The 14,401-nt window shown below is 46.9% G+C and overlaps 1 protein-coding gene across 2 annotated transcripts; it reads right to left on the bottom strand.

Moving 5' to 3' along the window:
* Positions 1 to 483: 483 nt before the first annotated feature.
* LOC111147689 (alpha 2-HS glycoprotein) lies at positions 484 to 8,361 on the bottom strand. 2 transcript variants are annotated; one of them, XM_022503926.1, is made up of 7 exons: positions 8,066 to 8,361; positions 5,742 to 5,852; positions 5,274 to 5,358; positions 4,765 to 4,928; positions 3,370 to 3,471; positions 2,130 to 2,213; positions 484 to 1,530 (listed from the first exon to the last, which is right to left on the bottom strand). In XM_022503926.1, the coding sequence occupies exons 1-7, from the start codon at positions 8,276 to 8,278 to the stop codon at positions 1,231 to 1,233; spliced, it is 1,059 nt and encodes a 352-aa protein (XP_022359634.1). In that variant the 5' UTR covers positions 8,279 to 8,361; the 3' UTR covers positions 484 to 1,230. The 2 variants fall into 2 exon arrangements, with proteins under 2 accessions (XP_022359634.1, XP_022359625.1); XM_022503917.1 differs by having other exon boundaries at positions 484 to 1,545.
* Positions 8,362 to 14,401: the final 6,040 nt, after the last annotated feature.

The following is a 14,401-nucleotide window of genomic DNA, read 5'->3' on the forward strand; positions in this document are numbered from 1 at the left end:
CATGCCTTCCTCGTCTTCCCTGGCTTCTGAGATGCCTAGTGGTTTTCCTACCTTCCTGGCCATTCCTTCTGGTTACTGGAATATTGGCAAAATCTCTAGGTGACAGTAATAAAGTATCAACACTTGATCTGGTCTCCTTGGTTCAAGCAAACCCACTCAACTGGTTGTTAGTCCCACCTCTTCAAAATTCTGTCTGAAAGGGCCTATCCTTTAGATTACTCAGAACAACTTAATGCTAGGAGGCAAGGGAATGAAATTGTCTGGACATCATTCTATCCTAGGAACTGTTTATTCCTTCATGCTATCTGAGCACTTGGATAGTACATACAAATGTCCACTGGATTTAACTATCCGAGTATCCCTCCTCTATTCATAGTAGAAAACCAGAGCTTTGAGGTGTTAAAATGGATTGGGTGGAAAGACCAATCCTCTATCATGAGAGGAAATGTATACAGTACAATCAACAGTTATTTTAAACAGAAGTAATGAATAGATATCATTAAAGTGAGGCTCCTGTGTTAATTACCAAGCCCCACGCCCCTTTACCTGGATATTGGGGAAAACCAATGGTTGGTTTATACAAAGTTCAGGCACTGTGTCCTCCTTTAGCAGTATTTTCTGACTCTCATGAAATGAAAAGAATGATTTTCTCATAAAGAAATGAGCTCATTCCATGGCTTGTGAGAAGATCCTGGTCTCATTTTTTCCTGTGCATAACAATACAAGCTGATTTTTGTTCCATTTTATTTCTATTTTCACTTAGATTTTGCTTAGGAATATTTGTGATATGGTTATTTTGAAGGTAGATCACATGTGAGCTTGGAGGGAAGAAGCAACAATCATAACCACATTTCAGCTTAGAACCTTCTTTATTAAGGAAGGTCCTTCAGTCACTTTTATTAACCAGAATATATGATGTTGGCAAGAGCACCTTTCAAAGTCCCATTCCAGGTGTTTTTGTGGGGTCAAAGAAGGCAGAGAGCACAATGGTGGTGACTTAGCATCAAAACAATGACCATCAAGTTGCCAACCTTGTACCTTCAGGGAGACCTAACATTGCCTCTCTGCTTCTATCCCCGAAGAACAAAAAGTTGGGACTGAAGACTTGATATCAATCTGGACCGGTGTAGCACCTGCTTTGATAGCAAACAACCCCCTCCCCATACCCAGACTTGGATAAAATGGCAGCTCTTTGTTCCTGGGCCAAACCCTTTCATCTCTGACCTACATCTAGACCTTGAAGTGTCTGATTCTCCCCGGGCAAGGACGGACCAACGGACCAGCAGCAGCAGCAATGCTGGGCTGCACCACCTTGGGCGCTTTCTCCACATGGAATGCTTCTCCTGAGGCGGACTCCACGGAGGCCACACCGGCGAAGGCATGCCGCAGGTCGTAGTGTGCCCGGTGCCCTGGCAGGGGTGCCTCAGGAAGTGCCACCACCACGGGTCCCACCAGCAGGGGGTCTGCTGGCAGGTTGGCCGGGGAAGGCGCAGGCACGGCTGGGTCTGCCACTGCATCGCCTGGTTGGGGCTGTGGGGGCAAAGGCTGGAGAGAGGATCATGTCCAGGTTAGCTACCTTTCTCCTCACCAGCAAGGTCACTCATGCTTCTGGGTGGAATCCCACCAAATTCTCTTCCAGTAATAATTTCTACTAGCAAGAAATCTGGCAAAAAAGAACTACCTGGGTGCAAAGGATTGTCATCAGAAGCAGGACTGCCCTGTGGTAGCCCCTTTCTCACCAACTGTCTTGGGATCAGTGGACTTATACATATATCCCACAAGAAAAAGCACCCTGCCTTACAGCTTCTACTATAGCCACAGGGGGACTGCTGGGCAGATCTGGCCACCTATGCAACTCAGAATCCCACCCCCCACCCTTGCGCATAGAAAGATGGACTTGTCGGCCTCACACGAGCATTGGCTCTGTCCAGCAGCCACTAGTTCGTGGGAGGGGAAGGCATGGCAGAAGTAACCTTTCATTTGTTGATGATCCCATATGCCCAGAGCTATTTAGGCTATGGGTCTCAGGAGGACAGGGCACAAATGCCCTGTCCTTACGAACACCGCGTCCATGTTCAAGGATTACTGTGTTCTGAGGATGAGGGCAAGTATAACCACCATGCTCTTACCTGGGTTTGGAACATGGTGCAGGTCACAGCCACATCTTCCCCACCAACCTTCTCCGTGAGTGTCGCCTTACAGAACCCATATTGCTGCCCACAGAAAGAGAAGAGTTATCTGAACTGGTTGAAAGAGTGGATTTTCTCCCCCAGTTTCACTGATACTCCACGTCCAAGGGGAAAAACTTCAATTCTTATTTCCTTAAAAAAATTTTCTCCTACAGTTTCTAGTTTCTGCTTATAGAAGATATACAATATGTAATTCTCAATAGAAGGCAGAAATTACAGGTATGCTTTGAGACTGTAAGAGATCACCTATAAGGGGTGTTGGGTAGCGCAGTTGGGTAAGTGGCCGACTCCTGGTTTTGGCTCAGGTTGTGATCTCAGAGTCATGGGATCGAGCCCCTCATTGGGCTCCAAGCTGAGTGCAGAGTCTGCTTGAGATTCTCTCTCTTTCCTTCCCCCTGCCCTTCCTGTTCATGCTCTCTCCCTCTCTCTAAAAATAAATAAATAAATCTTTTTAAAAAAAGAGACAGATTGAAAAAATAAATTAATTAATTAAAAAAGATTGTCATTCATCCCAGAAATTGTGGTGATCCAGGAAAACTTGTTAACATGTATTTTTTTTATTTTTAAACATATTACAAATTATTTTAAAAATTGGGATCATTGTGACTATACCATTTCATACCCTGTGTTTTTCACTCACTATAATATTATAACATTTTCTTATATCACTCATTATTCTTTCAAAACATAATTTTTAGGGTCTGTATGATTTTCTGTTTATTGATGTACATATTTTAGTTCAATGGCCTCTCTTTTGGGTCATTTTGATTTCATGATAAATCATCTCATTAGATATATTTCTGTCAAACATCTCTGATTATCTCTTTAGACTAGATTCCTAGAAGTAGACATTAAGGTATCAAGGATTTCAAAGATTTCATCTTAGAAGTGTGTCTAGAAAATCTACAACACACTCCTGGCAACCATGTATGACTTGGACTAATTAGGAAATAGCCTCTGTCTTTCTCCGAACTCCAAGGGCCTCCAGTGGGGAGATGACTTGGTGACAGCTCTTAAGTGTGGAGGTGACACCACAGAGGAAGGTCTGGCATAACCCAGCCCCACGGGGAGTGGTATTTTTCACTGTTCTCTCTCCTCTGAAGCCCCAGAATACTAACTTGCCGTAAGGGCGCTCTGTTCTATGGCCAGTTTTGCCGTCCCCACGGCCTGGCCTACTCACCTTCTCTGCCAGCAGGTTACACTTTGCTGGATCCATGACGTCTTTAGCAGCACAGTCCGTGGCAGCCACAGCAAACTCCACATACGTAGACTGTGGAAGAGGCTGAGGAGGATAAAGGAAAATGCTCATGATGCAACATGACTTCATCTGGAAAGGCAGGGAAGGAGAGGCTGGAGGGGAGGAGCAAAGGCACTGGGGTTGCTCACTCTGGGGAGCCCCATTCTCTTAGAACACACCAAGGGGCCAGGAAACATGGTGCCAGTGGCCGCCACAGGTCAGTCATTGGGGCTCTGTGTTCTGAAGTGCTTGTATACAGAAGGGAAGGAGGTAAAGGTATCACTGCCCATCATTCAGGACAGAGATGAGTTTCGAGAGTGCCCACCTTAACTGACCTGAGTGGGAACCCAGGGCCCTCCCTCCCCTGAACTTTCCACTTTTAAAAAAATTTTTTTAAAAATTTCTTCTATTTAACATACAGTGTAATATTAATTTCAGGTGTACAATCTAGTGATTCATGGCCTTCCCTCTTGGGGCTGCAGTTTGAGTCCTAAGGTTCAGGTTACTCCAAGATGGCGGTGGGCAAGTGAAGAGATTAATACCTCTCCCACCTATCCTATCACAGACAGCGGGATCAAACAAAAAATCTAAAGAAAAGTAGAGAAGAAGCTTGTGCTTTCCTTTCTTATAGTATCCGAATGCTTACAACAATAAAATATCTGTTATTTGGCGTCGTCTGGGGTGGGGGTTTCTGAGAATCACGCATTCTGGTTCATCAGAATCCTCACTTACAATCTGGCATGCATTTCCAAGCATGCCGTGGCTAGTATCCAGGAGACCCGTTCTCTTAAATACCAGAATTCTGTTGCAATCAATGTGCTAAGTAATCCACTCTACAACTGGATTTTTTGCCCAGTGGTTCAAAAGGCACTTTCGGATCCTGCAACCACACGCCCATCTGTGTAAGCAGGCTCACACCTTCATAATTACCAATTTTGAAAGTGCTCACAGTCAGTGGTGATGCGGGACAACCTCGTGCAAACCCGTGAGTTCACAGCGCGTGCTTCTGGATAATGCTGGAACTCCCACGTGCGGCACAGCAAGCCCCCGTGGTACCTAGAGTTGAGGACCCTGGGACAGGCAGCGGCTGGCTGTTTTATGTTAGGGTGACTCCGCATGGGTGAGGTGCTGAGGGCTCTCTCTGGATCTTTGGGACACTCGGTGTCCTCATACCGCTCATACCCCTAAGGACCCTATCTTTCCTTTTTCTCCCACCACCCGCCCTGCCTTCCTGTCGCTGCCCCTGCACCTGCTCTGTCCCCCACAGCTGTCCTACCACCTACATTCCTGCAGTGCCACCAAACTGCCCAAAGGTCTGTCCAGGGGTCTCAGTCTTACCACAAATTGAGCCCGGGAGATTTCCACAAGCTGAAAATAGGAGCCATTACTCTGAGCGTTGAAGGCGGTCAGCGCGACGTCCACGGCGTGCACTACCTTGGTGTCGTTAAGCGGGGCCAGCAGGGGGCAGTCTGGGCACAGCCTGAGCACGTCCTCGGCGGAGTCTGAGAGCCGGGAAGAAACGAGGGTGGGCTGTAATTCTCCGCGGCCTTCACCCTGGTCCTGCTTATTTTGAAAGGCCTAGGACATGCCCCAGGTGGCTTCAGCTGCTTTCTCTGCTCCGGTCCTGCCGACATTTCTAAAGGACCCCCTCTCATCAAGGGGAATTTCACCTCCGAGGAGGACAGCTCCTTAAAAAAACCGTTTTACAGTTGCGCGTCCCAGGAAATTGGGCTCCTTCTTTTCCTCACCAACAAAGCGGCTAAAACCGTTTACACTGAAAAACAATTCAGGTCCCTTCCTCACTCTCTCCGCAAGGGAAAAGTAAGAATCATAATAATCATCTCTACCTGGACTGGAATCGCATTTTGCAAACAACACGGAAAACTGGCCATCCTGTTTCAGCACCCGTAAATCACAGTCCCCTTCCACGGCCTGGTGAAATAAACCCACAGTGAGGGCTGGGGGTGGGGTGGGGGTGGGGCAGGGGGGACTGGCCTTTCATTTATCACGGGGAGTCCGGGGGTGGGGGGTGGGGTGGTCCCTCACGCATATTGTCAGAGATGAGCCTCATGAAATCACCTTCACCCGAGTGATATTGAAACGTGATGCTCTCTGGTTTCAGAAAGGGCTATAAGAAAGTTGAACTGTTGTAAAAATCCGCCCCAGGAAAGGCAGCATCCAATGGCAATTTTAGCCACTGCGCACCAGCTAGCCATGAAGGGAGACCGGCAAGCTGGGTGAAATGGGCCTGCGTTTTGCTGAACCAGCAGGGAACCGGCGGCACCACCTGTGGTCATCCGAGGAGGGGCACTCACGTGCTGCATCGGCTGCCTCACGGTGCAGTTGGCCAGGGGGGTGGGGTCCAGGACGTGGCAGGTGGTTTCCAGCGTGTCTATTTCAAGCTCAAACACCTCTCCCATTGGCCTCTGTGGAGACACAGAATGAAGCAGTGAGCAGCCTATTCCTCGGATCCGCAGAGTGGGCCAAAGTGTGAGCCCTTGGGCTTGAAGTTAGCCCTGTTGGAAAGGTGAAGGGAAAGTCATTCCTGTTAGTGGGCACCTCCCCAGCTCTGCCCTGGCCCATGGACAGGGCGATAGCCAGGGCTTTTCTCGTCTTTTCCTGTTTGCTGGGCAAGCTTTTTGATGGTTGTTTGCAAGGAAGAAAGGGCCATGGTCTTGGGCAGGTCATCACTCTGAGCTCTATTTGGAAGCTAAAAATGAGTGTTGATACTCACTTAATTTTTAAGATTTCACCCTTCAAGTAATGCTTTGCAAAAATCAGCTTTGGATTTTTTTTTTTTTTCATTCAAGTGGCAAAGTAGGGTGCCATAGGATAATATCTTAGTATCTCTTCTTCTTCCTCCTTCCTCTACTTTTTCTGTCTTCCTTCTCATCATCTACTTTCCCTCCTTCCCCATTCTCTTTTCCTTCCTATGGGAAAAGTTGTCCTTGGCTTTTTGTCTTTGGGCTTGTAGATGCCTGGATGCAAAGTTGCTGCTCTCTACTGCCCCCTGCTGGGGAGGAGTGGGCAGAGCGAGCCTCCCTCGGAGACGGAGCTGAAACTGAAGTCACTAGTTGGTAAGGAGTAGCAGGAAGGCAGAGATAGGGGAGTTTGGTAAATCCTTGGAGGTGTTTTTGCCGGTTCATCTGTTTCTGTATCCTTTCTCCAAAGCCTGGAAAATGCAGAAGGTACAAGTATGCTTTTTTTGTTTTTTTTCCTTTCCCTTTTAGTTCAGCTCTGCTTGCCCTTCATTTAGGTTCTGCCTGTGTCACTAGTACCTGAACCTCCTCTCCGGGAGGAAGCTGTGTTTTATGATGTCTGCACATAAGTGCCCAAGTTAAACCCTGAAAACACACACAGCTGCAGTGACTAGGAGCCAGGTACTCCTGGGATTCTCAAGAAATGTACCTTTCAAGCTCTGTCATGAGTGAAAATTGTAATGTCCGTTCATGACTCTCCCTCGAATATGCATGTTGTGTGCCCCTCCCCCACTGAATTAATAGGTGTTTCCTCCAAACCCCCCTGCCCAACAGTATGGTTACAGCACTTCTAAAATCCATCCTGATTTCAAATATTTTGTCCCATTGTGAGATCAGGTGTTAGTCTAGACATCCCGATGTTTACCTGATTCTCCCCTCTGGATTGTAAATTTCTTGTGGGTGCTATGTCTTTCTCTCTTTTGTATTAGGTTGAACCATTAAAATGGCAATATTTGACTGCTTTGAATACACAAAAATAGTAATTTCATATGGTTCCGCTTAATATTTCTCATGGCACCTGCCACAGTTCTTACCCATGGAAGGCTTGTAACCAATGTTTGCTGAAAGAGTTACCCCTCATGGGATATAAAATTGAATCTCAAAACAGGCAGAAGACATCCACCTTTTCTTCACTGCTCCAGATCTCTCAACTGACCTCCAAGGCATATTTTCCAGCTCAATCTTTATCATCATTGGCTTCAGATTGCAGTGGTTACTTGTGTAGTGTGTGAAGAGGTAAACCCCATTCCTGCTGACATTTCTTTCTGGGATGAAGGTCTCTTTCTTTGGGAGGTAACTTGTGTAGAGGAAGAAACATGGATCTAGAATCAAATCCCAACCCAATGTCTCCAAATTATAGATCTAGAACAACAACAAAATGCCCTAGTATGTCAGAGGCTCAGTTTCCTCTCATGTCAGACAAGGACGGTGCATACAATACAGGACTGGGGAATGGGAGGGGTCCAGGAGATGGTGTGTGTGGAGGGTCCTGGCACGGAGCAGTTGATTGTCAAATGTTAGTTCCATTCCCTCTCAGTCTTCATCCAGAGAAACAGAAGCAAAGAAAGAGAAGTGAGTTCCTGTCAGCTAGAACCCTGTATCTTGTGCATACGGTTTTTCTGTCAAGACATGCTTTCTACCTGTGATGTTCAAAATATCATTCGAAGCCTTTTCTTGTCTCACACATCTCCTCACCCCTGTCTAGCACCGTCCTGAGACCCATGACTGTAGCCCAGAAGGCCTCCTCTCTGTTCCCCCAGCCCCTTGCTCCCTTCTTCACTCCTGGGAAGAAACCAGAGAGTTTGCCCCTCTGCGGGCTCCTTGTGCTGGGAGATGGGACCTTGGAGGTACCCAGCAGAGCTCCACACATGGTCACTTACCCGTTGCCACACTCTGACTTTGTCAATCTGGTTCAAGGTGTGCTTATAGCCTCGAACCACGCGGTTGTTGATATAGTCCACAGCTGCCAGGGCTGCTTGCTCTGTTTCTGGGTCATCACAGTCGGGTTCTCTGTAAGCCAGAGCTGTCCCAGCGGGGACAGAGTGGCAGCCCCAGAGCTGAGCAAGGCAAAGGAGCAGGGTGAGGGTCCTCATGGCTGCTCTGGAGAGGCCCTAACAGCTGGCCAGATGACTCGAAGCTCCGGGAACCAACCTAGGTGCTCTGCTCCAAAAAGTAGGCCGGGGGAGCACTGAGGGCTTTATTTATCTGTCGGAGCCTGCTGGAGGAGTTGCATAAGGACGTGGGATGATTTCTGTTCTGGTTCCAAGTAAACCCCTGCAAACATCAGCTTTGGAAAAACAAACAGGTTAGGACATCACTGGTACCCCAGAAATCTGCCAAAGTCAATGCTGCTGGGGGCAGGCGGAAGGGGAGTGGTTGTGGAGATGCTTCAAAGTCTTGGAACATGGAGGGGATGAGGTGTGCACCAAGGTGAGGAGGGGCACAGCCAGCCCTGAGGGAGCGCCCCCTTCTGGGAGCAGAGCATGCCATGGGGTCTGGAAGGGGAAAGTGGGGATAGGTAGCAATTTGATAAAATCCTCTAATGTCAGAATGATCTTCTACTGGAGGGAAAACAAGGCCCGCAGATGTAGCAAAGATACAGATGGTCTAGAGCAAGCAGGAAGAGCTCTGGGAGATGCTAAGATCTTGGGTAAGAGTCTTGGAGAAAAGAAGGAAGGAAGGGAGAGATTTCTGCCTGAAGTGTGGAACAGGGGTGAGAGGAGGAGTTTCCTGCAGCAAGGCTGGGTGGGCTGCTCTGCTCCCTCGGACCACACGGCCAGGCCCCTGCACAGAGGGGCACTGACCTGGGTCTCCTGGGTGGCTGGGTGTGATCAGTGCCCCCCCGCCGGTGCAGCAGAGGGGGGCCCTGGTCCAACAGCCACTCCCTTGGCAAAGCTCTGGGTTCGAATCCTTCACTGCAGGCTGAGATGCTCTGGAGGACCCTAAGAACCCAGATCATTCTGCAATGCCCTCTGCAGCCGTAGCAGAATTAAAGTGAGTTTTTATGGCCAGAGCACAGGGCCAGAGTGTTTGTTCAGGCACTGCTTGTAAGTGGCCCTTGACAATCCCAGGTGTGGCCTACAGGAGGGTGGGCAGGAGAGTGAGAGGCTTGGGAAAAAGTCATGGAAGGACCTGGCTTGGTTTAGCCTGGAGCAAAGAAGCCCTAATGTGAAGACCCACATGTTCTTCAAATGTTTGAGGTTGCCATTGAGCATGGATGGTTTTGTTCTGTTCTCTGATATTGAGAATAATGTTTCACCTTGAAAAAAAAAGAGGGAAGCTTTCTGCAAGGAAGTGTAATCCTATTGATCTGCTGGGAGCTGAAAGGTAAGCAAGGGGGAAGTATGCTTGGTTGCCATCCAGGCCCATCTAGGTTGGCCCCTTATGCTTCTTCTGCCCCCTGGGGTTAGAAGGAAGCCTAAGTGGTGAGGGGGAGACTTATGCAAATAACACTTTAATGTATTTAGTAGGGCAGAGAGAGTCATCTGCCTTTGCCTGTGGGATTGGGGTCTGCCCCGGCCCCTTCCGCCAGGTAACCATTGGCACTGGTGCCCAGGTACATCCACCCGACATCCCCCCCTCCCCCCGCAAGCTATTGTCCTGCTTGCCCCCATCTTGTCCATAGCAAGACATCCGTCCTGCATCCTCTGATCGGGAGTCACTTTATCTCAGCCCTGGGACCCTTTCTAGAAAAAAAGGCCTTTTGTCAGCTAAGTACCACCCCCTTCTTTAACCTTGGGAAAATTAGCTCTTGTGCCCACCCCACGCATAGGAACTTCACAAAGATGTACTCAAGCCCATCTGCCCCGACACTGCAGTCATGCCCATCCTCCCCCTGCTCTGGTGCCATCCCGCCACACAGGAGACCTCTCTCCGTGATGTGATGTCTCCCTATGCTACCCCTATACCCCTCCTCTGCCCCCCACCTCTGAAGCGAGGTTCAGGTCTCCTCTGCCTTGGGACTCCCACTCAGGTCTGGGGTGGTTCCACAGTCACCCCCAACCTGAGGGTAGGGAGAAGGGAGAAAAAAGTTCCCTTTGATCATTCTTTCTGATCATTTTTCCTTTGGGTATCTTTGTTCTTAGATCTTCCATGGGTGACCATTTCTAAAGCGCGAGTTATTGTTTTGTTTCACTGATGCTAGAAAAACAAAGCCTATAGTAAAGAGTAATAGGTAGCTCCCCTGTCACCCTATCAGATATAAACAGCCTTCATCCACAATCTCATCATCTAGAGGTCAACAGTGTCCAGGTTTCTTTTTCTTTCCTTCTTTTTTAACAGTGTCACTGGTCTATCATATAGTCTTTTTTTTCCATCTTGTCTTTTTTTTTTCTATGCAAAGAATTATTTTATGTATAATTTAGATCATGTGGCACATACAACTTTGTCTTCTTTTTTTTTCACTTAACACTGTCACTTGAATATGTTCCCACGTCATTAAACTGACTTAGAAAACATGATGACTGCCTATGATTCTCTCACGTGGGTCATAATGTATGTAACCGCTTGCTTATTGCTGAGCGTTTACTTTGTTATCGGCGGATCATTATCATGTACCAGCTGCAATGAACTTTTGTGTTTAGGAATCTTTGGTTAGCTAGTTCTTTTTGCAAGGTGGATTCATACTAGTGGAATCATCGATTCAAATAATTTGGACATTTTTAAAGCTGTCAGTTTTTCTGGACAGATCACTACCTGTGATTGGAAAGACTGTGCCGATTTATGTCTCTACCATTCAGCTGGTTTAAGTCACATTGGGTATTGCCTCTTTGCCTCTGCTACTGTTTCCATGCTGACTTTTGTGGGAATCAGATGTGGGGAAATAATCAGAACTCTTTTTAAATGTATTTTATGAGTATCTTTGGTTATATGTCAACTATTCCGCATGTCTAATACTTAGGAACTAAAATGCCTGTAGAGTCAAGCTGAATAAAATGTTCCCTTAATTATTTTTTTTTTTTAGTTTCCTTAGGTAAAAATGTTGCCATTTAGTTACTGACAATGAAAAAGAACAGAGATGATATTTTGGTGTGTTTTCCAAGACACTTGCAGCAAATGGTGTCCAAGGGAAGCTTTGTGGGTACTCGCTGTGCCTGATGGCACCAATTTCAAACATGGGAAGATTTTCACAAGCTGAATGCATGCACTTATGATTGATCTTGGGCTGGTTTCATCCACCTGGCTCCAACTTCTTTGCATGTCAGCAAGAGATAGGCATTTACTCCATTTTCTGCTCGTTGGTCTCATTATTTTAATTACCTTTCTGTGCATTTATCTGCGAGACCCACATCACTGCACTAAAACAATGATCTTTCTGTTGACACTGTATCTGAGTGTATTGAGGATATCAGAGGTTTGTTCCAGTTGGTGAGGAGACCAGACCCAAGAGCCTGAGGGCCAGAAGAAGGTCAACAACCTGCAGGACATGGCGGCAGGGCGCTGGGCAGAGCTTACTGGCTGGAGCCCCCCTGCGGTTGGTGGCGGGATTTTCAAGATGGCGGCTGAGGATGGTACCAGGTTCTCTGAAGTCGGAAGTAGGGCTCTCCCCTAGGGCAGCGATGCATTTGAACTCTTCCGAGGCTGACTCTGGTTTATAATTACCAATCAGAAGCAAAGACAAGAAGGATCGTGGCAAGCTGGGGTCAGAGTTGCTGGGGCGTTTGTGTTGGGGGTCCTTCAGGCAGACACAGATAAAGCTAGGGGGAGGGGTAGAGCTAGAAGGAGCTGCAATAAATATCAAGTCAAACTTTGAGAATGGAGGTGAAAGCTAGAAACCCAGCCTCTGACAAAACAGAACGTGGTAAGTATACATCAGCAGAAGCCGGAGGGACGATTGGTTTTCACAGGGAGGAAGTCATAGTGGTTGGTGCTTTAATTGCTGGGATGAATTTCTGGCTCTGCCCTTTTTGGTACAAAAAGGGCCTAGGCCCTGAGAGGCCAAGCATTAATTTCTGATAAGCCTGGTGTTTCTTCATTTATATGGGCATTGAACAAATGTTTATCGAACACCCACTACCTGTGATGCCAGGTGCCTGGACGCAGTGACAAGAAGACACCATCTGCCCTAAAGGAGCTCACCTGGATTCATGTGGCCCAGCAATGTCTGATCAGCCAAGAACTATAAATTATTATACAAAATTATTGTAACATTTGTCTTGTGGGGACAGACTGGAATTTATTTCTGCAATGTAAAACGTCGGTCAATTGAATGCAAATTACCCCTGCCCAAGGACCCATCAGGTTTTTATGAAGGTAACTTAGCACCAGTTGCCCTGGGAGATATTTTGGAAAAGCCCTTTGTAGTCAGTGCCAACACACCAAAATTGGGAGATGTGGGCCCGTCTACAGCATGGCAAAAATTATTAAATCACAGTGACCAGCGGTGATTAATTATTCCCTTTCTTTGGGTGGAGAGGGGGTTCTACAAGCTCTCCCCCAATCCTGCACTCATAACCATTACCAGGCTCTGCAGATCTAAACCCCGAAAAGAAACTGCATTTGAGTGAATCAGTGGGGGCAACAGTAGGGCCTGGACTAGGGTGGGGCAAGGGAGAAGGTGAAGGGGTAAAATTTAAGGAGGTGTTCATCCTCAGGTTTACATCTCCTTAAATCTTACGCCCTAGGCCTCTTCTGTGTCACACTTTAGACCCAGTCCCAGTTTGGAAGAAGAATTCCTACTATTCTTACTATTCACCGTGGCCTTGACACCCATGCAAACATCCTGAACAAAACGCAGGGTTAACCACTGTAGGGTTAAAGAAAGGATAGGGAGATTGGGCTTTCTGAGGGTGGTATAGCTCCTCCTCAAGAAAATGTCATCATCCTTGCTAATGTTAGCAAATCCTTACTCTGTGGAAAGCATTGTACTTTAATCATCATAACTTCCTGGGAACTCTCATCTTTCCTCCTTTATAGGAAGAAACAGGGGCTCAGAGAGGTTCTGCAACTTGACCACATCACACAGTGATGAAGCCTGGATTTAGCCCAATCATTTTTTTCTCTATTAACCCCAAACAAGAAGAATAAATGGTCCAAAGAGAGCTGAGAAAGTTGACCGCTGTGCATTGGCTATAAGTGAGCAAATCCTTATTCTTAATAGTAGAAGACATGGCTGTGTGCCATAGTTGAAGAAAGGTGGGGGAAAAATAGAAAAATATACTGAGTTTGGTTAACAATGAAAAGAATAAATAAATTAGCTTATTCCCATAATTTCAGTCAGTGGAAAATATCTGGAAATCAATTTTGCAGAAGAGACTTTGACCTATTGACTGAAGTGATGACTCAGCTGGTGTTGAAATTATCTTGACTTCAGATTTAGAAGGTAAATAGAAGGTAAGTGATTACATTATTTCTGGTTAAATGTTTTCTAAGGGAATGGGAGTCAATGCAGAAAATTGTATATGCTGGTTTCTGTCATCAACTTTTGATATCTTCAAAACAAGGTGAGTGGTACTTTCAGACGAGAAGGAAGATGAGAGGTGAAATGGTCATCTTCTAATGGGCCCTGTGATGGGCTTTGTGGGGCTCTTGGACATAGAGATGCTCAGAAGAGCTGCCTTACCATTGGAGGGTCCGGTGGTTATAGTGAGGCCACTGAAGTCAAGTAACTCATCCCACCTTAGAAAATCGAGGCACTTCTTTATCTATCATGTCGATTACTGGATTTGGAATGGGTCCCTTTGACAGTGAGTGAATATTTTAGATTCTCTAGATCCATTTATTGCCTGGGATTCAGTATTCTCTGGAAACGCATTCATTAACTTCAAAGGGATTTCTCAGACATTTACCGTGTACGAGGCGCTCAGGAGGCACAGATGAGAGATACAGCCCTTGTCTTCAAATGGTCACCAGTGGGTCTGGCTCTACAGCACGATGTTGGTTATGATGAACACACAAGAGAAGTGTAAGCTGTTCCTTCCCTCAGCCTGCATTAAATCCCGAGGAACACAATCCCTGAGATGGAAGAGTTCTCACAGAACAGCAGTGTCTGTGTCATTTTTAATCTCATATCCCTGGCACCTGCCTCCTGCCCAGTGCAGATTGGGCCCCCATGACCGTGACCAAGAGGCACTAGGGCAGCTTCCCACTCAGCTCAGAGGCACCCACCATCCTCTGTTTGAGGATGTTTAGATACAGGAATCTCTCCACCCCACCAGTAGTCCATTCTGCTGCAAAATTGCTCCAGTTCTCAGGAAAACTTTCCTTCCTATTGATCA

The sequence above is a fragment of the Enhydra lutris genome, unplaced genomic scaffold (genome assembly GCF_002288905.1).
Source record: "Enhydra lutris kenyoni isolate GAN:26980312 unplaced genomic scaffold, ASM228890v2 scaffoldscaffold2, whole genome shotgun sequence".
Lineage (NCBI taxonomy): Eukaryota > Metazoa > Chordata > Mammalia > Carnivora > Mustelidae > Enhydra > Enhydra lutris.

What these genes read in the sequence shown, in the direction of transcription:
- LOC111147689 (XM_022503917.1), bottom strand. Translation starts at nt 8,278, where the DNA reads ATGAGGACCCTCACCCTGCTCCTTTGCCTTGCTCAGCTCTGGGGCTGC. An exon ending in GTAACCTGCTGGCAGAGAAG is followed by an intron (nt 2,214 to 3,369) that starts GTGAGTAGGCCA and finishes TTCTGTGGGCAG; the next exon opens with CAATATGGGTTCTGTAAGGC. An exon ending in GCACCATGTTCCAAACCCAG is followed by an intron (nt 1,546 to 2,129) that starts GTAAGAGCATGG and finishes TCCTCTCTCCAG; the next exon opens with CCTTTGCCCCCACAGCCCCA.